Here is a 24,927-nt window from a genome sequence, read left to right as displayed (position 1 = left end):
CTGCCCCTACTGATAGAATTTCTGTTCTGAAGTAGAGTTACTTAAGGCTCATCTCAGATCTGAGCAGCTCCTACCTGATACTGGATTGAATGATCGAAAAGTTGTGCCCTGTGATGCAGCACCCTATTGAACCAGTAGCACTGCCTCATTCGGTCTTCAGGACACACTTAAGAAAGGAGAGTAACAGAGTATCAGGGTGACAGCCCAATTAGTTCAATAAAAGCTGAAGTCAAGGCCCAAAAAGTTCTTGTCACTATATTAGCAAGGATGTTTAGCTTATCTTGAGTGGCATCTGCGAAGTACTGCATCTCAGCTCTGTTTCTACCACTCAAGAACAGGAGAAACTGCAGAAGCCCTTCAGCTGGAACAGAGAGTCCTCTCCCTGGCCTCCCTCCCACTCCTGCAGACCCTTGCTACAGCGGGGGAGCTGCCCGCGGAGCTTGCAGCCCCTGCACTTCAGCTCTCTGGGGTCAGCGCACCCGTTAACAGCAATGCAGTTACCTCCTACAGGGTGGGCAAAGGTGCAGTAACATTTGACAGCCATACATAATCATTCCTCACTGTGTTCACTTTGCACAGGTCACCCCTTGTCATGTAAATTTTCCTGATAGGAGTAGAATAAATAGGAGGAGAACAGAAAATAAAAGCTCTTCTGAAATGCAAACAGGATTTTCCGCATCTAACCAGATGCCATAGTAAAAATAAGATCCCTTGTAATCTCAGTAGATCCATTATGCTCTAAGTCTGCAGTGACCACTCCCCTGTTTTCAAATACACACACATGCTCCTACAGAAAGAGCGAGTTCCCTTTGAGGATTATACACACGAGACAAACTTGACCTTCTCTGAGTACATTTACAAAACACAGGGGTTTTTGGCATCATGATTTTGTCTCTTTGTATCACACCAACACCACCAGCATCAACACACGAGGTTCCACAGGAACAACAACCCTGCTGTGGAAAAAGATACATCACAGCTAGCGGTGGTCTGCCACAGCCAAACAAGTGATACTTGTCCTGCCTTCAATTCCACGGAAATACAGCCATGTCCACGTTCAGTAGGAGCGGCTTCCCTCATACAAAGGGTCAAAACCTCATGACTGTAATTGCAGTGTAATCCCAGGGAAGGCGATTTCTTTCTTCACTTGGTATTAATGTGATGAGAATCTGGCCACCAGGGATTGTGATGCTGTAAAATATGCAGTAAACAATGATTTCATTTATATGAAGAATGAGTACTGTATTAGATTTGAGTTAAATATTAAATGAAGAAAGTATTAAATATTAAGATGAAGATTCTACACACGTATTATTTGTTGCAGATAAAAATAACTGCATATATAGTTGAGATTAATTCATCCACCATTTCAGAGGCTTCATGTCCTTTAGGCAATGTCACAAATCCATACACAGTCCCATTTGCTGGATTTTCTAATTTTGTGCAGGATATGGACCTAAGAATTTTACTTTCATGCACTGCCACCTTGTATATTTGTGACTACACCTCATAACCAAAATCTCGTTTCCTCTACAGCACAGCATCAACATCATCTGTTGTGGCTTATAAAACATTCTTCATACAGCTTTTGGCTCTTCTGCAATGAATCTCTCATGGGAGATAATCTCCTCGAGAATAGGAACCTCCCAGCAGAAGGGGACAAAAACATACATGGTGGAAACAGGGATCTGAGATGCCTCTGAAGCATTTTATTACAGTTTTTCCCCCTCTGGCCCCCTTCTTGTGCCCTTCTCTCCCTTGCGTCTCTCCTTGATGATAGTCACATGAAGAGTGAAATTTTACCTCTAGGCCATCTACAGATAGACGATGGTTGTGCATGTCAGTCCTTGGAGGGTAATTAAACGCAGCATCTGAAAGTTCTATTGTACTTTGTTCTCCCTCCATATGGCTAAACTTTCTTTTCCCATAACTAATCTGACATTTGCTGATTGAAGATTGTGTAGTGGAATATGCATTTAATTTGTGCATAAAAGGTTACATCAGAAATTACTTAGGAAAAAAAATACAAACTGCAACACAGGTTCTGAGGGCATGATACTTTCTCCTAACTCCTTTCAGTCTGATGACAAGGTTTTCTGTGAATTTTCTGTGCCCTTAACAATTTTCCTAAATTCATTTTCCTTGGTGTGACTTAGCAATATTGTCAGAGTAACTAATCTGTTGGCACAGTTGTTGTTAAAGGACATATTCTACTGCAAAACATCAGACCTTAGAGGACACTGAGATGAAGAGTTTTATGAGCCCTGGTAACTGACATTCATAAACACAATTATTTACACTTTAAGCTGAATAAATTTCATTAAATCAACTTATCTTTATATCAGAATCCCTTCTTTGCTTAGACAGATGAGAACAATGTTCTATCTCTCTGGATTGCATCTCTCATCACAAGTAATGTCCTTCAATACAGGGACCTTCACGTCAAAATCAATCAAAACTTAAGCTACCCTTTACCACTTCAAGCTATTTCATTAAAAACAACATCAGATATGGGGGGTTGTTACAATCATAAAAAAGATTTTTTGTAGCGTATGAAAGGGATACTCAAAATTGCTGAGACCTTTGCCCCTTATTTTGCCAAGATACTCTCAAGACGAGATGCTTGTTCCCAGAGAGCTTCCTTGAAGAGATTTATGTGTTGTAGAAATTTTTAATTAGTGAATTCTTTAGCTTCTTGAGTGAGATTAATAAAGTAAAAATTCAGTTGTGTTTTGGAGGAATTTTTACAGTTGTATTTACGGGAAGTAAATGACTTAAATATTGTACTCTGCAGTAGTAATTTCCACATATACATCATTTTAGGAAGGAGACCGTATTTTAATTGTCTTCACAGTTCTAGTATATTCTTTGAAAAAGATCCTCCCTTGAAAAATGTTCATAATGGAGTGATTTCACATCCAAGGTAATTTCACAGAGGTTCTGGTACTTCCTCAAGCCTCTGTGAAATCTTAAATTCAAAACTCACCTGAAATTTCACACAGAGACTTCAAATTTCATAAAAAACAACCGAAAATCAAATGTATACAGGGAAATTCAAATCACAATAAGCTCTCTGTATTGAGAGATTGCTTTAATTCGACACTGACAAACCATGCTATGATACTCTCCTCATTGGTTTCATCTTCTAGATCTGCTGGTTCAGTGTTCTGTCTTCCTCCCTCTTTCTTAGCTATAACCCTCCTCAGGTCAGACACCACCAGAAGGTCAGCAACCACGACATCAGGTGACCTGCACTATGTTCTCCAATCTGACACAGTTTTTTGGTATGATGTTCAACAATTACTTGGGTTTGAAGCTTTTCCATGTACTGTTGTCATCAAAGCTGAATGACTCTTTGAAGACAACTGATTTGGTAGTGTATTTGGGACTCCGACTTCTGTTTCTCTATGTGGATCTTCCAAAGAGTCCAGGGAAACTGAAATTCATGTTAGCTGATAGGAAATGTACACAGAGAAGGAACCTCACTGTATTCTGTCTTCCTACTGCTTCTGATAAATTCTGATATACTCCTCTATCTTGCATCTCACTCCATCAAGTGCCACTCTTGTTCACCAGTGAAGGCCCTGTGGAAACCTATCTTATGCTGCTTAAGCCTCAGTTCACCACCTCTGTGGAGAGACACAAGGTTTTGCTAACCTGAGAACAAACAGGTACGGCTGCTATCTCTGCTCTGACACTCTATAGAGCCCAAAAGAACAGGAATGCATGTTAACAGCTCAGATGGGAAAGCTTCTCAGAAACCATCACACACTTTTAGCTGACGTACAACCATCTTTTCAAAAGACACCACTATTTCTTTACCAATTCTTCTTAGCTCAGAAAAGTTCAGCAAACAAGTGTACCTGGTGGTACTACTTGATTGCCTTTCCCTAGTAACACTCCTGGTTAAATTTCCTTCATTCTACAATGCAAGCAGCTCCTGTCCCATGTGGGATGTTCCCATCACTGTAACATCCTCATTGCCAACTTCACATATACTCTTTTTACTTACGCTACCTCCTTCCTTCTCAGCAGTTGTGGATGCTCTCACTGCAGACCAAGTCCACATCAGTCATATCAAAATCAGCACTATCAAAATTGACTTCCAGACTAGCACCCTTCATTAAATTCCACCACATCTAAAGTCACATTCACAAAGACTATTAATAATAGTAATCTTACATTTATTCACACTTTTCTGAACCTTCTTCAGGAATCACAAATGCTTCAGCACTGTCACACAGTTTGAAGGCATATCCACAGCATTAACAAGCAGTTCTTTAGTGACCTTTGCATCATGTGCGTAACCCCTGTGACACAGGAGATGGTATCTAACTGTCGTCTTTGGCTTTCAATGCATGAAACTGCTGAACGTTCTTAAGAGTTCACTCCTGCAATCGCAGATAAACATAATCAATGCTCGTTTCATCTTCTCATATCGCCCAGGGAAAATCAAACTCCTTCAGCCTTAGCTGCCCAAACTACAGATGGACGTATATCCACTGGGGGAAGAGAGGAAGAAATCAGCTAGCTAAGGCACACAGTTTTCATTTTAAAAACCCATAAATTTCCCATTTTCTCCACACCTCCCATCGGCACGTCAGAGTAAAATCCCACTATTACTCCCTGGAATTGAACAAGAGTCCTTGGAAACAGAATTCTGCTTATGTAAACCATTACTGCATGTCAGGATCATTTCAAACTATTATTTGGATATAACCCAGAAGTGTCGCAGCAATTCAGTCCCAATGCTCACACACAAATGTTTTGGAAGGGGTTTTGTACTGCAGAGCACTGCTTTCAAGCAGACTGAAAAATACTGAATTCTTTTTTTTTTTTCGAGTGTTTCTTTTCCTTTTTAAATGCCCTATGAAATTCAGAAAAAAAGAAATTCAGTGCAACCTCCTCTAGGAAAAACAAGGTTACTTTTTCTTCTACTTTTTATTATAAATGGAATTTTACTGTGACTAGAATTGCATTCAATTTGCTCTTTTCAATGCTTTGAAGGAGTCTGAAGGGTTTATTCTACTTCACTATAAACGGTGCTCTGCAATATTCCCCATATAACTTGGTGCATAAACCATGAACCAAAAGAGATTACGAAGAGTTAATTTATTTTTACTAGAGTTAGTCTATGCAGCAGGGGAGGTCGTTTTACTCATATGAGGTAATAAAGTTACAGCAGTATTTTTTTTTTCTGATTCTTTACATGCATTCTCCCAGGACAGAAGATACTCAGGGTATTTTTAAGGGTCTATGTGTATTGTTGATAATTTTATTCATTACATGTTTTGGAAGAACGAGCTTCCAGTAGTACATATGCCATTATATTTACACACGCATGCCCATGGTGTGACACAATTAAATTTAATTTAGTAACATGGGCTTTTTTTAAGCCTGGGAACATTAACTTCCACTAAAATTGTTACGCTGTTTTCCACCTTACTGGTTGAATGCTGTCGGGTAAGTTTGTATTTGAGGTTTAGCTGATGACTTCTGGGGCCTGATTCTTTATATATTTAGCCCAGGCTACCCCTGGTAGCTTTAATCTGCTACTCAGAGGCCAGTGAAATTGCACTGGTACTAAGGTGGGATAAGAGAGAGGAATCACGCACGAATGTATAATTAATTACCAGCAGTGAGTGATTTGCACTGGGATGGTGCTTTGCCATATCACGGCCAGATCCAAACCTATCTGTAGCCCAGAGCACATGCACTGTAGCTCTGGATCCCACCTAGGGAGCTCACATTTAGGGACTTCCCCCTGGCAAGACTTTAGCTATCGGTTTCTAGTGTCTTATATACTGCACCACCAACATCTGGGCTAAAAAAATCCCAGAGGGGTGGTCCCCACTCTGAAAATCTTGCTATTTGAACTGCAGCGTAACAGTGCTCTATAAAATGCCTTTGGGAACATCTTGGTGCACGAGGGGCCCTGAAAAGCACCAGTGGTTCTCTTTCTCCCCCAGAAACGTGATTCATATCGCACCAAAGCCACTAATCCTGGCTTAGTCAGCTGGGGAAAAAAGACACACGCTCTTGCGTGGCTTTTCTTTCACTGAGTTAGTACTTCTTCCCTTGTAAATGAACTTATGAGACCCCAGAACTATCATGCTGTCTCTGGTGGTGTACAACGCCTGTTTGCACAGTGGTATTGTGCTATTACTATTCATTTTGATAGTGTGTTTCCTTCCTCTCCCTGCAGTTGGTTCATCTGAAATTTCGCCAAGATGGTTGCCTTGGAAACTAATTAAGGAAAGCCTTTGGTTAGAAGCAGAGTTTCAAGCATTAAACTATTTGAGAGACAGATGCAGAAATTAAGGTAATGTCTGCAAAGATGAAAGGGTTTATCCTTTGTATGGAGAAGAAAGAACCACATTAAATGATAGGACTGCAACAAAGCAACTTCTGTACAAAATCAATTTTTAAAACCTGGAAGAGACGTGCGAGTGAGGGATTTTAATATCAGCCAGGGGCTTAGCAGAGGTGAAAAAGATTCCCAGAGCTATTTGGGATGAGGAGATGGACAAATGCAGCGGGACAAAAAACTCAGAAGATCACATGTTGAGCAAATTCTGGTCAGCTCTCCCTTTCCCTCAGATACTCCTTATGTTTAAAAGACTTCTTGTGAATGTTGTTTTTGAAAAATACCAGTACAGCTAAAGAAAGACCAAATCCTCTCCGCACAGTCCAGGTATGGCGTGAGAAGCATCAGCATGTGCATTTGCTTCCAAATGGCCCTCAGGCTCAACTTCTCTACTGACCGTCAACAAGGGTAACACTTAGTGCCAGCTGCAGAAGCAGCTCCTACGATGTGGACATGGGCTAAATAATGAGTGGGACCCTCCAAGGGCTTTCTAAGGACAAACACACATGCACAAATTCTGTGCACTGAAAAGCTGCAAAGAAAGGTGAACTATGCGGCAAACTGTACTTTTACAGCTACCTATTAACAGAAGTTCAAAGCAAATACAATCTCTCTATGACCACAGTGGTATCAATTCAAATATTGTCTCCAGGATAATGTTCAGGATAATGGCTGACTCTATACTTGCAGCAGTGTAACTGTGAAAAGATTTTGGTTCTCTGAGCATTTAAAGGCAATGCAGAGGCTGCCATATAAATATGCCTGTAACTGCATAAAAGCATACTACAAATGTTGTGGTAAACATATGCAAAATATCAAAAGCAGATGCACATGTGTGCATTGGTGTGTGCATTTATATCCCATGAATTATCATAAAACGTAAAATGAGTAATTGCTACTATCACAGAAAACTAATGGTGATTTCAGGTTCATATGCCTCTGGCATAAGAAACCAGAGTTGCTTCGCAGCGGTCTTCTATGTACCGGAGCTTGCACATCTACAACGAGACATTTTGTATTAATTATTATTACTACTGATCAAGTACATTTAAAACTGTGCTTTAATGCCTTTTGAACACTTTTAAGCTTTGTGTGCCACTACCTCAGTCATTCAGCAGGATGACTAATACTCTGTAAATTCCTGTCATTTGGAACCTGCCTTGCTTTATGAAGTCTGGATGACAGCTTTGGAGAGACATTACTATTTACAAGCTATAAATTCTCTTCCTAGGTATGAGTGAAATGTGCTACATGTGGGGCAGATTAACCCAAGATGTTACTTCTCTCTGCTTTAGCAATCCATCTCCGGCCCTTTATTAGTTATACAGCTAACAGGAGCAGGCCCTTTACGGCAGACACAGCTGTCGCTTCTGACATCTGCCTATTTTTAACTTACCTTCCGCTACCTTCGGTCCTGAGGGTGACTGACCTAAGTAATTCCCCTTTCCTTCCCACAGGGCTGTACAGACCTGTGAGCTGCTGAAACTCTCCGGATATGAAGGGAAAGTGACCATTCACTCTGCTTTAGATCCTGGTTTCAACAATACTCATGGGCACCTAATGAAGAAATGTCCCAATTTTAAGCTTCTAGTTCACTGGAAACATAGAAAGGAACTGTACCAGTTTCTGAGTCACGTTACACAACACTGCACATACCAGATACTTCCCCAGAGCCTGAGCTGAACCCACTCCTCTGCTCCCCACAGCTCCACGCCGTGGGTAAAACCGGGCTATGACCCCTCCATGGCACCGAGGCCCGGGGAAGGCGGCAGCGGCACGTTGCTCCGGAGGCTGAGCTCCCTGCAGCGCCGTGCCGTCGGAGGACACGGCATCACCAGGGTTCATCAGCAAAGCGGAAGCTGAAGCTACCCACGGCTTTGCTCCTCCTTCACGCATCCCACTGTGTTTATAAGCAATTAAAAGTGTAATAACTGCCACAGAGAACGCACACCAGACTGTTCATAATGTAACACATAAACCAAGAAGCTTACATGAAAGCGGCATTGATTTTTTCACTTACACTTTCTCTTACTGTTGTTGTTTTTAATGACTATTGGTCAACCAAACACCGCAGTTTTGTACTTAATCTTCCGACAGCCCCAATGTGAAAGCTGCTGTGAAGTGAGCACGCTCCTCTGAGATCTGAACGGCTCTTCAGAGGGATGGCAGCTGTGGCTGCACTGAAAACCTGCAGACCATCCTCCTAATCTCAAAATTTCAAACTCGAAGGTCAAGTCATAGTCAGTGCTTGCACTGGACAGGGTTCAGTCAATCAGATTAGCCTTCTTAATGCTACGGACGCTTTACTTCAAGTCTTCTTTGACAGTTTGATTGCCACTGTTAAATTTTGGGGCCTGCATTCTCTACTGTAATATTGCTTCTGCTTTGCGAGATGCCTCCACTCAATACGGAGATTGCCTCGGAGCCTAACCTTTCTGACTATGTTTGGAGAGAGTGTGCTTTTGATAAAAGCATGCAGTCTCTGGAATAAACAGGTCTTTTGTAAAGTTTCACCATTTTGATCCTGAATGGGAGTTTCTTCCTCCTTATTTTCCCTCAGGAGATTTTCTTCTAAATGGACACAAAGCCACTCTACTCTGAAATACAGCTTGTTATCTTGGGAATAAGAAAAACGTATTTCTTAACTCAAAAACATGTCTCTAAATACACGGTTGAACAGGCTAGAGCTTACCGTTAGTTCTCAGAAGAAAATGTTCTTCTGTTTATGAGAACAGAATTTTATATCTATCTGTGAAGGAATACTGGAATATTTTAGCATCAAGGGACAAGAAGTGTGGGGAGCTTATGAATTTTGCATAAGTGTTGCTATCTGTATGCTTGACAGGCCACTAGATTAAATTGGATATAGTTTGCTTGTGGAAGGAGGGATACGGATCCACATGCTCAATGGTTACAGAACTACAGGGCAAGTGAACAAACAGATGGTAACGTACAGAATGACTGTTAATCTCTCTGCTTCCCCTACTCTGCAGCTGAAGAGACAGGGCCAGAGGTGATCTGGGCAGGGTATCCACCTCCAGGACACAATATGGGGCCCATCACAAGATTCTCTGGAAGGGGAATGAAACCAGATGTGCTTCAGAGTGAAAGCTGGCACAAATCAGGCTGCCCAGGCAGAGTAGGAGCTGAGATGTCCTCTTTCCCCTACCTTACATTTACATACCGGGGGACACAGCTGAGAGAGATCCTTTCCTGGGTACCAGCCAGCCCTGAGAAATACTTCACATGACAGGTTTCAGATCTTGGAAATATACAGACATACAGATGCACCAGATGCTAAAGGCATATGGAATACTCAAGGTCACTGACTCACATGCCTGTACGTCGCTGGAGCAAGGTACAGAATATTCCAGCAGGAGCTGAAGTCTCTGAAGAAAATCCTCAGATGTGTAATTGTCTTTAGATAAGCCTACACTTCTGGAAGAGAGATATACCCTGGTTTGAACTGGCCAAAAAAAGCATCCAAGGAAGAAGTGTGCACACTGATCAGCCTGATACAGGAGAAGAGGTCACTCTTACCTAATCCAAGCACTAACACGAAGTGATGATATGCGGTTTCTGGAGCAGAGAACTGACAAGCTTGCCCAATGGCCTGGCCAAGAGCCCAAAAGTCTGATAGCAAACTCAGCACGTGCGTAGACTCTTTAGTGGTTTACAGTCTGTTTATTTCTGCTATGACTTTTGCTCTTGAATAAGTCCTATTTAAGCTTCTGAAATCCAGGGTCACTGGCAAACGCTCCTGTTGTCCCCGAGAAAATGAAATGGCAAGCGCCACACAACCCCACAGCGACCACAGTAAACCCCCTCTCTGGAGGGATGCACCCCTCCCAGTTGGTGATGGGAGGGCTGACCTTGGAAGATGTGCCACCGAGGAGGCCACAAAGGGAGAGGGATGGGAAGGTAGCTGGGCTGGGGCAGCTTATACTAACCCTCCGCGGGACAGAGTTTGTCCATCAGTACTCTGCCATAACAGGTAGAGAGTCTTGGCTTCCCTTGGCTCTCACTAGCAAAAAGCTCTTCAAAGCTGCCTGCAGTTGTGCAGTCAGCATGCTGTTAACGTGCTCAGATGTTACCGCCTCTTAGCCGAGCAGACTTTCTAGACTCCACACAAAGCACTGATTTGACTTTCTAAACTGCAATGAACCACTAGATTTGAAATATGCAAATCCAGAGTTATCTTTCCCCTCAATGGTATGCTATCAGCAAACACAGTTGGCTATAAAGAAGACAACTCAGCCTCCCTTGAGCAAACTGGCTGGATAGATTTAACAACCACATATATTTGTGAGATTTTTTAACTACTTTATGAGAAGATAAGAAGTAAGCAGAGGAGATGGAAGGAAAAGCCTAAACCAAATAATTGTTCAGCTATCTACCTGGGTTTCACCACCACTGACTTTCCCTGAAGAAACTTAAGTCATTGCTTTCCAGTATCAAATAAAAAAAACTATGGAAATTGTTGCCAGAAGATATTTTCAACATCGAAGGCACCAGCCTGGGATCTGCTTGGGCAATTCTTGGTCAAGTGGATGGTTCCAGTAAAATACATGGGACAATACTCATAAAAAAGTGCTCCATAACTGGACTCCTCTTGTTAGACTGCTAAAAAGACATAATTAGTACTGCAACATTTATCTCAGAAGGTATGTTTAGTTTGCTTTACTATCTACCTTGGTTTCTGAAACAAAAAGTTCTAAATCCATTTTTGATACTGTAAATTGAAGTAATTTTGCTTACGAGTATCTTCAATTAAATCGAAGTAGAAAATCGAAGTAGAAATAGTCACATTACATCAATGGGGCAACATAGACGACAGTATTTATGTGTGAAAATGTCTGTAGGATTTGGTTGCAAAAAAAGGGACTGATAGTGTTCAACTGCTTGGCTAAAACTGGTTGACATATTCCTAAAAGCCAACTGCAAGAAAATGTTAAGATCTGGAAATTCCATGGAAAAGTCACAATTTTGTGTAAATAAAGTTCAAAAGGTGGACAGCAGGTATAATACAGAAAAAGAATCATGTAACAGCACTGAGATGGGCTGTATACCATACAACAATGACAACAGAAAGGCTCTAGTTATGCAAAATTGCTAGTACTGTACAGTGTTCTGCAGAGTTTGGGGAAACCTGGAGGCCCCAGTAGCAGATCTTTAGTTACGCAGATGCTAATCACGTCGACAGAAAGCTGAATCAAACATTTAATAACATTACAACTTCACTAGGTTTGAATTTAGAATGCTTGCAAAAGAAAAGAGCCTGCCCGTTTTCGCTACATGGTTTGCCTGGTACATAGCTTTCATTCTAGGCACTGGAATGGTTTGATCTTTTTTTTTCTCTGACTTGCACAACAGAAGAAAAAGAGAGAACAAAATGTAAATGGAGTTAGAAAGATCAAACAAAAGGCCTGTTCCCCAGCTGAGAGTGGGCCCAAAGAGCTATTTAAGCATGGCTCAGGAGTGCTCTCCTCCATCATTTTCAGAAGAGTGGGCTGTGGGTATGGTGATTTGCGTCTTTTGCAAGAACATGAGCAAATGAAAGAAAAAAATTAAAAAAAGACGTTTCTTACACTTTGCTGTATGAATTTCCCTAAAGAAAGCACTCACCGTATTGACTAGAAATACAGTGTAAAATGCACTGCTATGGACTGGGATCACAACCATACCAGAGTTACGGACCAGCATCGGCTTCTGCTATGTTCTCTTGAGCACCTCTTTCCTTCCTGTTGCCTTCCGTAACCAGCAGCTATGGGACCTGGCCGTGACTACAGGGACTCAGTCTGCACCGACTGGCCCTCAGTGATACACCCCAAGGCTTGACAGGAGCAGAGCATTTTGAGAAGGAACTGAGTGAACATAGCTTTTGCATTTCCCAGCGTTTATGGCAGTGAGGTCAGTTTGCTATTAGTTCACAATACAACATTTCTAAGAGATATCCTAATGCTTCATGAAATGCAAATGTTGCTTTTCATCTATTCCATAGTACAAATGCATAGATAAATTTATGAAGTGGACATAATCAGAGAGTTTTTCAGTCTAAATGTAAGTGAATTCCACATGCCTATGAATAAACAAGCAGCATGGATTCCGTTCCATACCAACACCAGCTTTGCTGGGACACCAGGCAGCAGGGACCTGTCCTGCTTCTGCTCCCTGCAATGTGTATTTGCTACTACACCTCCTCTAGCACATTGCACAGCACAGCACAGGCATTCTGGGTCGCACCCTGGGATGGCCAAGGGGTATGGCCATTCCTCTAAGGCAAAGTAAACACTGGGAAGGCCATGCAATAGCAAAACAGTCACCCAAAAGTGCATTTTGCCCAATAAAGGTGTTTAGACTCTATCACACAACAATTTAAGCCTGTCAACAAACAGCACTGGCTGTGCAGAGGGATGGGCTTTATGTACGAAAAAGTGCTAATGAGCCATTTGGACTACCAGCTGAATTTTTCATTAGCAGTATTTCCACTTGGGAATTTTTTAACATGATTCAAAACTACTTCACTGGCTTTTTATTTCTTGTTTCCTATTCCCCTTAACAAACTGCACCTGTCTTGCAATCCCTACAAGCAGCCCTGATGCCAGTAATGCTACTCTGGCCACTGAGGTTTTAGGTCCTTCACCTACTTAACAATAACTCATCATTAACATTTGGGAAAAAATATCACAGAGACATTTCCTGGTAGGTTACACGTAAGTGCTGCCACCAACTACGAGCATCACTGAGGCATTTTAATTCTACTAGGTAACCAGCCCGTTGTTAGGAGTCCTATCTCAATGAGTATTTAAATAAATTTCTAGAAACAGACAGTTCTGGAAACATTAATGATGTCTGTCACAGAGGGATCACAATTTCTGAAAAGCATATACCTGTTCCAAAATGGTGTTGATTCTGTCTACTTCACAGTCAATTAAGTATCTTTTTTCTTGCCGCCTGTCCATCTCCTCTATAATTCTTCTGAACTCTTGAACATCCTTTATGCTTCCTACAGATCTGGCTGTCACTTGCCAGTTGTTCTGTACTGCTGCTTCCATAATCGCCTGAAGAATGGAAAATCCTGCAGGGGGAAGAGACAATGCAACCATTTAAAACCAGAACAAAACCAAAAACTATTCTGAATGTTTGACAAAGGGTTCACAAAAACTTGCATCATCTAAAGGGGCACAGACTAGTTAAGAGCCTGCAAGTGCTTCTTTACTCGAGAATGCAACAGTGTAGGGACCAGTTTCTTCTTTCAGCTATGCCACTGCCAAAGTCACTGATTTCAGCAGAATTGCTCGGCAGTATATTACTGGGAGGCGTATCAGAATCTGTCCAATATATCATATTATGATACTCTCAGGGATGTTTATGGTCGTGCTGGGGTCTGTGCCAGCTGGGAAGAGGAGCCTGCAGCCATTACTTGGGCAATAGTCCATCAGCTTGAAGAGCTGGACAGAAGGGGTAATTTGCCTGTGCAGGCTGCAGCAATGGGTCATTAACTGGCCAAGAGCCAAGCACTGCACAAGAATGCCAATTAAGTCATTGTACTGGCTATTGAAGCCACAAACCACAGGAGAATATTTTACTGACATTCACTTTGATTTCAAAAAATGTTTTTAAATATGGAGTCCAGCAGCATTAACCACACTTTCAATGCTTTCATTAAGGTCATACCAACTCATTTAGCAGCCTCAACAGAGGAGAGAAGCAGCACAGAATGACCGAAGACTGTACAGTGGGAAATTATACAAGCAAACAGCATTTCATTTCTTGTGAACTGCCATGGCTGGTGGCAGACAGAACTCAAGTCAAGCCCCCAGGCAAAAGGTGATGGAACTGGGAACGGTAATCTCCTTCAAGTCATGCTATGTAGGAGTCATCAGATATTAATTTGCATCCCTTTATCACAGTATGTCGCTGGGAATTTGGCGAATTACCTGTTTTGATTCAGGAAATTAAAATATTTGCATAGTTCTAATTGTTTCAAATCTGGGCGGATGCCAATCAAAGAGAGAGGTCATCTGCTTCCAGCACAGACAGCAGTTTCCAGCAGAGTTTCTCTGTACGGAAGCATCCACTAAAGCTCTGGTTCTGTCCAGACAATTTATTTACAAAACTTTCAGTCCAATCATTTAGTCATATTGTGGATTTCTTATCACAGCCGGATTTCAGAAGCTCAGAATGTTTTCTGAGATATACACAAAAACACATAAACATACAGGATCAACAATCAATTAATCGTGCTCTGTGATAACCAGTCCCCTACGCTTCTGAACCTGAAAGGAGTTTGAGCTACAGAGGGACAGCACGTTCACTGCTTCAGATCATACCAATACATATTCTGAACTCGGGTATCATTGCAGGGGTACACTGACAACAAAGAACTTGTGCTGCAGTCTGATCTTCCGTAGCCTGCTGTAAATCTGTAGTGGCTGTCTGAAGCCAGAGGAGCTGCGTCATTACCTCATTACAGACACAAACAAGGGAAGAGCGAGATTTTCTAGATTGCAGTTAGATTATTATAATTTACTGTGTGACTTCCTTAAGTCTCACTCAAATGCCCCCACTTTTCCTGTGCAGCCTCCTTGATTCTTAATGCTTTCCTTTGTATGAATGCACTTTACTATCCCATGGAAGGTGGTGACAATTAGTATGTACGCTGGTTGGGAATTCTTTCTGGCATCTTCTCTCCCCTGAGACTACTGAAAGGGAGGCATTTACATATGTATAGTACAACGAACTCAGTCTTCCTTAACATCATATTTTACAAAAATGGCTGTGATGTCTGTGACAGCATTGTGATTCCATTACATGTAGGAGGAAGATCTAAGCCTAAGATATTTGTTTGGCTGCAAACGAGGAATTTTGATGTGGGAACATAAATACCACTAATGGGGATTTACAAACGCTCTGTGTACAAGGATGTGCTTTTTAAAAAATATGATTCCACTAAGTAATGAATATTTACAACTTGTTTCATAACTCACATAATGTCTAAGTATTGAACCTTGAGCTTGCTGTAAACAACAGAACACAGTCTGTAAGTCTATTTTTTCACTCCAAATAAAAAAAAATGGTTCAACATATTACAAAACACATGACACTAAAAAAACCCTATAGCTCTATTTTTTTGCTAATAACATACACAAAACTTAGGAATGGTTTCAAGGAAATAAGTGCAAACGAGCATGCTGGAGAGCAGCTGCCACTGGTCGACTGCCACACACCCCGTTTCAGTTAACACTGTTTTGAGTCAGAGCTCGCTTTGTCAAACCTTGAATATCTCAGAACAAAGCTGGGCAATTTTCCTGATTTTGTGCAACTGCGTGTTTGTGTGGGTATGTGTTTTTACATGCGTGTGTATTAGTCAGTGGTTACCATTTCAAGCAAGAGAAGAGCAAGGTTACTCAGCAGACTGTCTCCTATGCACGAAAATACAATTACAGTAATCTTCGTTCGACCAAGTTCCAGAGCTTCACCATTTCTGTCTTCTCTGCCTCCAATTTCTCCTTGTCACACCAAGTCTTTACAGTCACAGTCCCCTCTACCCTTGTCAGTTCTTGAAACCCTCCCTACGGTCACCATCTGTGCCGTGCCACCTCGCCTCTCCCGGGTCCTCTCCCTCTCCCATCCCCACTTTGCGAAGCACCATTCGCCCTTCCTGCAACAGCTCATTAGTCCAGTCCTCTGACGACCTTCACAAAGCCCATTCCTCTTAGTAAAAGCATGGCTCAGCCCTCCTGCTTCAGACAGGCAGCACACTCGCACCGTTGCGAACACGCGTGCACCGTTCCCAGCCTCCGGTCTCTCTCTGTGCCGACTGCCTTCAGCGCCAGCTACTACATTTCACATTGTTACCCATTACACGGTATTTCTGCAAACACTGTGTTCCAGGCTTCAGCTGTACTTTACCATTAAGAGAGCTGTTACACAAGCAGTGTGATTGTTTAAATAAAAGGACAATTTTATCTTCAGATGTGAACTTGTCTTTCTCTTTAGCGTAACAATGCAAGCTGTGACAGTTCAGGGGTACAGCCTGGGTAATGAATGGAGAAATTATTCTCCCTATTTTGTGCATGTCGGTGACCAGACCTGCACAGTAAGCTTTTCCATTCCCTACCCCGCAGCAAACACACCATGTGAACGCTTCCCAAGAGATGCTTGCCCCTGAGCACCGCGTAGGTGTTGAACTCTCATGAGTGCCTCTCGTCTCATTCGCGCTAAGGGGAACCAGTCAGCCACAGCAACTAGATATCTCTGTTTTGCAGTTATTCTATGGTCTGCATCAGATCTATCCTGAAAGACTAAAGGACTGATGGCTCACCACAGGTCTGTGAAGAACTCGTGCAGGAAAGGCTTTCATTAATACTGTTGTTGGTTTATGCTACTTCAATCAACAAAGCAAAAAATATTAGACAAGAAAAACTGACATCCTCCTAGATGATTACAGCAATGAGATCATCTCAAAACAGGTTCATAATATCATTACTAAAATTCAGCAATTGTTCCTTTTACAGTCATTAACACAGACAACAGCAAAAATTAATTCAGACTCCAATCTGATCTTTCAATCTCTTTTTTTCTTAGTCATACCTTGGATGTGAAAAAGCAGGAGGATGGATGGCATGCATTTTTCTGGAAGCACCGCTTCTGAGGCTAGCTCGTCTGATGGCACCACATCCCTTCGCTGCACTACGTTAACAACGTGTTGGCATTACTGATTTACAAACCTGTCTGGTCACACGATGGCGATGCCCACACTTGCCAGGCCATGTAACAGACTTGCATTACATTTTGGCCCCTTTCAGCCACGTACTGGGGAGGGGTTGCTCCTGTGACCTTTGAATGCAATCACACAAGTCAATCTGATCTGCACCTACTAAAAGCTTAAACAATCCCGGATTTAATATTCAAATGTGTCATTGTCTGGCTTATTCTTAAAATATCGAGAGTTTGCCCTCATCTAAACAGTCTGCAAAATGATTGGGCTGGAGGCAAGTACAGTAATAAAACTAGAACAAAACAAGTGCCCGGCTTACCACTCAGTGAGCTGAAGCAAGTATTTTGAGTTCTGCTGACTGAAGGTTGCAAAGAGGGTAAACTGTCCAACACAAATTTCCCTCAAAGCAGGGAAAATACTATCCGTTGCAATGCTCTCTCTGTACTTGAAACAACCCAGACAGAATTATGTTCTAGGCAGTCCTCCTTGCAGCTGGACTAAGACATGAATTCACCCAGTATCTTCACACTTCTGCCAGGGAAGCAAAGCCTGTATCTCATTCTTTCAGATCATCCGTTTGATAGAAGCACCTCTCAACCGACCCTGCTAAGACAGGTGAAGAGGACATTTCATTTTTTGGCACCTGTGAAAGCTCATGACACTTTTCCTACATCCACATAAGCAAAATTCATCCGAGCACTAAACTTGCTTGTTTGAATAACAGCAATCATTAATGTGGCATGAGTAAATGACCACACTGGAACATCTGCAGCATCATGTGAGCCCTTGCAATGGGCACAAAAGTACTTACTGGAAAAAAATTGCCCACTTAGGTAAATCACTCTTTTCCTGAATGTTCCTGATAAGATCTTGGACCTTAGCCTCCTATTAGAAACGAAAGAGCACTTGCTGGCAGTCCCTCTTCCTTTTGCCTTGCTGAGTACCAGAGATCTTTGAGGGGTATACATTCTCCTGGCATGCAGCATGTTTGTGTCAGCTGAATGAACACCAGGTCTGATCTGAATACTTGCATTTTGAACTATGTATCTGGGACACGATACGAAGCACTAAGAATCTGGCCTGTGAGTGAAATTCAGGGATTTAAGTGTGGAGTTGTGTTTGACAAGGGCACAGTAAACTCACCAGAATGGAGGTCATCAAGGCAAGTGCTTCCCCAAGACAAAGACAAATTCTATGCTTACATCTCAAGCATACCAGAGGTCTGTAAGTTGAGATATACTTGGACATTCTCTGTGTTTGGCACTACGCCTAGCACTAATTTAAAAGCAAACAGATCAACACATCAGGTATGAGTAAAAAACAACTAGCCAACCCAAAACACTCCCCATCATTCAAATTCCAAACACGCCAGTCAGGCAAGTGTGCTTTGCATAACCTGTGTCTGCGCCACAATTTTACAGCAGGGGAAGACGCAAGGAAAAAGCTACTAACTTCGTCACCAGTAACAGATGCAGCAAATGGATTACTAGACTGGAGTGCTCTTTCAGTCTAACACATGTAAGTTCAAACTACTAAATAAAAATAGAGTATCAGCATTCGATCTATTTCTGACCTGATCACTTCTATCTGGTAACCTGCATGTAAAGTGTTACACTCCGCTATTCTGGTAGGAAACAACCTTCTAGACCAAGCAGCAAACACACTCTAACGTTATTTTTTTCTTCTGCTTTTTCTATTCAGTAAACCTCTAGTTTCCCCTGTACATACACTAGGTTATTGCAATCTGTCATCCACAAACAGAGAAATCTACACAAATAGATACGTCAGCTTGGTTGTGTGAATGTGAACTTGCCTGGCTCTAAAGGAGAATGTACAGGAGCCATCTGGTCCATATTTGCTCGTGATGGGATACAGCTAAACATGCAGGAATTAAAATCTGCTGAATGCAAGTAAAAGACTTTTTTTTTTTAATGGCTGTTTCTGAATGTATTTCACCTTGATCTGTTCTTTCATAACAACCTTGCATCTACTCACCCCTCATTTTACTCAAGTTTTAGGTCAGTGCAGCTTCACTGTTCGTGAACGAGGCTGTGCCAGAGTAAAATGAGACTAATGTAGTAAGGGACCAAAGAGTACAATAGCCAAGGACAGACATAAAGATGCCATAAGCAATGCTGTCACCTCCATAAGAGGACTTTTACATACAATTTTCACAATGATTCGGGCAAGTCTCCAGGTGTAGGACAGACAGTGATAATTCAGTATAACAATATGATCCAAAGTTTATTGAAAGAGCTGTGTTCCAGTTTTAGCTTTGCCATGCAAATCTTTATTTAAATATTTCCAAGGGAACAATAGTTGAGCGATTATAGTTTCTGGATGCAGATGGGTAACAGAAAACACATGAGACGGGAACATCGTAAAACCAGAGTATCTTCTGCTTGAGGAAAATATAACAGGTAAACAATTGTGCAGAGAAGGCAGAAGAACTAGCAAAGAAAATCATAAGAAGGAATAAAGTATTTTGAGAAGCGAGAGAAAGTGAAAAGCATTGTGCTCCCCAGTGGGCATGGGCTGTAGGGTATCCTCTGCGTGCTCACTACTAAGAAATCTTGATACTGAGGCTATGAGAAAGCTGACAGAGGCAGTGGCAAGGGCATTCTGTCACCAGAGGATGCTGAGATCTGGGAGACATGGGCCTAGGTGTAGTGGAGACCCCTCCCGAAAGGAAAACTTTTTTTACATGCAATTGAAAAAAATGGTAGAACTACACTAGCATTAAAAATAATTAACTTCTAAGCTTTAAGAGATCCGAATAGAAATAATTAAACTGGTTAAGTACAGAGAGGTTTCATCTGTCAAGCACGATGATGAGTCCAGGGCTTTGTCTCTGTTCCGCAGAGCCAAAAACCCAAAACCACACAGTAAGCACAGTACTGTCACACATACAGTGGGATGCAAATCTAGGGAGCTCAATTCCAACAATATTCCTGACCAACACCAATTTCCCTGAGTACCCTGAATTCTCCAGCAAGGACACGTTCCGAGTGACATTAGAACACGCAAAATCCACCATCTGCAGAGCACAGTCCTGCACTATACTGACGTGAGGAGCCATAGCCTTAGTACAACATCATAGTCTTGCCTAGATGCAGCCTTCTGTAGTGGCTCCTTTCTCTTCTACTCACCTTTGAGCACTTCTATGCCACGACCACACTGTTTTGCAGCCTCACTGCCTCTCGTATGGTGCGAGCTGGAATGAGTTCACAGCAAGCTCTGCTGCCTGCAACAGACCAGCCTTCAGCTGAAAAGCCTTTGATTGATTTAATCCGAATAGAAGTTTCTTTGGGTAAAAAAGAATAAACCAAGATACACAATTACCAACCACTTCTTTCAGACCATCAGAGCAGGGTTTTTTCATTACTCCTGTGCACTGGTTACCGAAGAAACCAGATCTAGCCACCATGGACAGAAAATATCTCATCCGTAGGCCGCTTGATGTCAGATGCCATGAAGTTGACCACTGTGAGACCGCCTAAGTGAGACGCTTCAGCCTTAGCCTGTCCCTATCTTCAGAGACATTTGGATGACAGTGTCTCAGGTTCTCTTTGTAGTCAAGAGAGAGATGCCGTGTAATTCTTCTGTGTTTGCAACATGCACGGAAATGAATGGAAGAAAATACAGACACGAAGTTGTGTAAGGCATCATCATGTAGGTATCACTCACAACTTTTACCTGCAATTGAGAAACTAAAAGAGAACAAAAATCCCAGTGTGTTGACTAGCACGCAACTGATGAGGCTAATTACTACACGTTAAAAATACATATCTAATTGTGTTTACATATTTATCTCGGCAAAAAGATTCTAATTAGGAATCACAGAGTTAGCAATTATCAGGCTGGAAAAGAAAACCTAACTTGTCTGCAGAACAACTGTAGCACATTCCATGGGAAGCCAGTTCTCAAAAGGAAAGCTTATAAAAACCAAAATCAGAGCATGCACAGATGGTGCCAGCCGAAGTGAATTCAGCTCCTCTTTTGTTGACAATACTGACTTTAGGGAGATTATTTGACCTATCGTGTCACTTGGAGAAAAACAGAAAATGAAAAGCCCCCTGATAAATAATGCAGCAGTGTGCTGCTGCTCAGTGAAGAGCCAAGCTGTCCAACTACCTGCCCCAAGGCTTGACTGGCTGGTCAGAGCGGGGTGGTGCAATGAACACTCTCTTCACTTCAGAAACAGAAGGTCTGCTCCTGTATATAATGCCAACGTTGGCCTTCCCGCTGGCATTGATACGGCTAAATCCTTCCCTTCCTTCCTTCAACGAGCCTGAAAACCTCCCTATGTGTCTCTGTCTTACTGACGCATTTTAGCGCAGGTTCATTGCCCCAGAAGGATGTCATACCTGCGCCTGGATCTCCCACAGAGTGCTCTACACCTAACACAGCGCAGTGCACTTCCCATGAGACGTTTTTGCCTCATCCAGTTTTCAGAAAATTCTTATAAAACCATTAACAACGATGCTAAATAACGCTCAAAGCACTACAAATTAACAGATTTACTTTCAACATTCCCATGTGAAATAAGCAAATAATAGATCTGACATAGAATAAAAAAAATGACATGGCCTGTCCCACACAGAGAATCAGTGATAGAGCCAACTTCCAAATTCAGGTTCTCCTGATTCATATCTAGATTTATTTTTATTTCAAGCCATACCATAGTTGAACTTCTATATACTTCTGAAGATCCCTATACTGCCTATAAACTGACTAGCCACTGAAATCATATAGTAAAAAATCAGTATGGTATCTTAGAATACATTTTCCTTGTATCTTATTTGCTAGAGTTAATTGAATAGCTACCTAGCTCCCAGTGAACTGGGATACTGATGGAAAGCGTTATTTATTATTTTGGGTGGAGCTGCACAATTGTGATACAATTGTAAATAAGAGTTAAAAAGAAAACTATTGTGTGGAATTATCATCTAAGAAAGGAAAGAAAAATGAATTCTATTTTAAGCTTAAATAACTACTTTAGCCAAAAGAGAATATTAGTGCCTTCATTCTGTTACAGGCAATAAATGTTCTGGAAGAAGGAAACTTCTCCACTTATCAACAGCAGAGGATTTTGAAAGTAGCTAAAACTTTGTCTCATATAACACTGCACTCACCTGAAGAGCTAAAAATGTGATTTCAATGTATGCTGCAAACTTAAAATTATTCCTAACACAAGTTAATTCTTTGCCATGATACGCATAGGGTTTTTAGCATGAGTGTGCAAGAGTATTGCTGACTGCCTTCTCTTAAAAATATGTCTGGAACTGCTGAATCTAAAAAATGATAAATATTATTCCTTTGAAGAAACAATCACAGGAGATTATGGTAATCAGACTATGAATTGAAATACATATTCATCACACCAAACCCCTGGATTCACCTCAGATAAATGTCTTGGAAAAAAATGATGCTACTTGAATTGTCCTCAAACATAGTAAAATTATTCTTTCTATCTGACCTTCAGTCAATCATATTAGAAAAATATTTATTCCTCTCCCTAACCTTTACCTACACTTTCTGTTTCTCAAACTACCTGAGCAAACAAATCTTTTACCTCTGAGAATTTTCATTAACAGATGCTATCAGCCTTTCAAAGTCTCTCTTCATCAACATCTCACCCTTTGGTATCCAGCATTTTAATTGCCCTTGCAGCTGGAATGTGTCTCATGTCTCAACCCGTAAGTTAATTTCCTTTTATTTATTCTGAACACTAAAAAAAATAATATAGCAATCAAAGGGTGAGTACAGATTTAAAAATATTCTGAAATTTAAATGAGTTTTTATGATAATATAAATGATAATTTATGGATCCATACTGAAGGTTTGCATGTGTGTTTCTTTTTAGTCACTTGGTTATTTCTGCCTTTTTTTTTTGCCAACGGCTAGCAACAAAGAGCTTTTATACAGCACTACTACCTATATTTTTTTCAGTACAAGAACTTCTCTTCATAACAATGATATATTCATTAATTACAAAGTCTCACATGAATTCAAAAGAGGTCTATATACCTCCTAGACCACTTGGCAATATAGATTTGGTCTGAACTAGGCTTCAACACACAAGGGCGGTTCTACCACATTGATCAGAGCACAGAATATACCGTCCAACTTGCTTTATACTGATTCTTCCAGTAGTGAGGCCACAGGATGACAATTTACAGAGGCAGCAGAGAATGAGCATGACATCAACAGGCAACACTTGACCCAGCATGAATCTGCGGGGTAACAAGCTACCTTTCAATACATTTCACACAGATAAGGTGGCAGAATGAGGATGCAGTGGTTCAGTGCTCTGTATCTAAACACCATTACTTCTTGCACCATCACGTTCTGTGTATCAACAAGACCTGGCTTATTCTGCAGGGTGGTGACACACAACAGGCTCACGTAACCTACAGAGCAGAGACTACCCACTGCCAGTCAGGAGATTCCAGGGTCTTTACCTGCTCTTGAAGCAAGAGACTAAAGGGGAAAAAAATGCCTTGCTGTTATTATTCAACTTCATAATCCCATTAGAATATTAGCAGTCTCTTTCATTGTATCAAAAATCATTAAGAATTTTAGCATTAGCTATCCCTTCTCTACTAACTCACACAGAGGATTTTTTGGCTGCTGCTTTGTATTTTGCAACTTCTAAATACAGGGATTGTAGCCAGTAACCTGAGATGGGTGAAAAAGCCCAGATTTAAGCATCTGTGGTCAGTTATGGAATATGCTATTCCTGATTTAGCTCAGATGAAATATCAGGCTGGATTATACAAGCTGTGCTAACATTTCAGCATAAATCTTTGCTAAGCAGAGACAGGAATGCTATTCAAAAGTTTAGTTCTGGCTTCATTTCTCCAAGTGTCATGCTCAGAGCCAGACTTTTCTACAGCATCCAAGATAGTTTGTGACTGCAGCATTCCCCCTTCCACAACATTTCTCCCATGGATTGCATTCCTCCCCTCCCGCCCCCGGTGTCACCCCATTCATTTTTATACTCCACAAATGGAATTGGCATAGGAAGGTATAATGCAATATTGCTCTATGAAGGAAAAAAGAAAAAAGGCAACATGACCTAGCCATGGGCAGAGTTTGTCTAACTTACTGCTCTGATAAGTGATGGTTAAGAAATATCAGTATGATGGGCTTCACAGATAAACTGGATTCAGGGAATAGTCTACATGACTTCAAAGGCAATTTCAGCAGAGGCTCAACCTTACCATACTTGACCACATTGGACAAAATCTGGTCCTGCATATAAAGGACTTGCTGACAGACCGGCATATGTTCTCAAAATATGTCCTCAAATTAGCATAACGGAAGTGCACACTGCTGGATCAGCATGAACACAGAACAGTATCAATAGAAGGTACTCATCCTTTCAGACACGTTGACTACTACATCTTCGTTAACTTCTGGACTATACACCCATATATATCCATGACTACACAGCAAAATCACCGAACACTTAAAACTATGTTTCTTCGTTTTATATTATCAGTAAACATAAAAAAAAATCTTGGTCTTGCATGTTGACATGGTAAAGATTCTGTTAAATGATCTAGAAATGATAATAACTGGTGTATTGGAAACAATTAATACTCTTGCCTACAATCCTCTCAGACATGGGCTCACTTCACAGTGCAGCACAGGTAAAATTTTCACAGGTATCTGTCTCTGATTTTCAAAAGTGACTTGGGTAGGATGGTAGGAGTAGGTTGTCAGAGGCAATGAGCATGCAGATGCTGAAGATGCAGGTGGGGTACCGGCACTCCACTGACTTCAATGGCAGCCAGGCACAGATCTCACTGCCACGCTTTTCACAATGTAA

General features: G+C 41.4%; 1 protein-coding gene across 3 annotated transcripts in view; it reads right to left on the bottom strand.

The window, feature by feature from the left end:
- GRIA3 (glutamate ionotropic receptor AMPA type subunit 3) overlaps positions 1 to 24,927 on the bottom strand; it is a 155,824-nt gene that overhangs the window by 73,399 nt on the left and 57,498 nt on the right. For all 3 annotated transcript variants that reach the window (XM_075435790.1, XM_075435789.1, XM_075435788.1), the window contains exon 4: positions 13,258 to 13,445. In XM_075435790.1, the coding sequence (XP_075291905.1) occupies positions 13,258 to 13,445 (188 nt within the window). The remainder of the gene's footprint in view (positions 1 to 13,257; positions 13,446 to 24,927) is intronic.

This window comes from Opisthocomus hoazin, chromosome 14 (genome assembly GCF_030867145.1).
Source record: "Opisthocomus hoazin isolate bOpiHoa1 chromosome 14, bOpiHoa1.hap1, whole genome shotgun sequence".
NCBI classification, from domain to species: Eukaryota; Metazoa; Chordata; class Aves; order Opisthocomiformes; family Opisthocomidae; genus Opisthocomus; species Opisthocomus hoazin.
The sequence above is the reverse complement of the archived record's forward strand: the minus strand, read 5'-3'. Positions and strand labels throughout refer to the sequence as shown.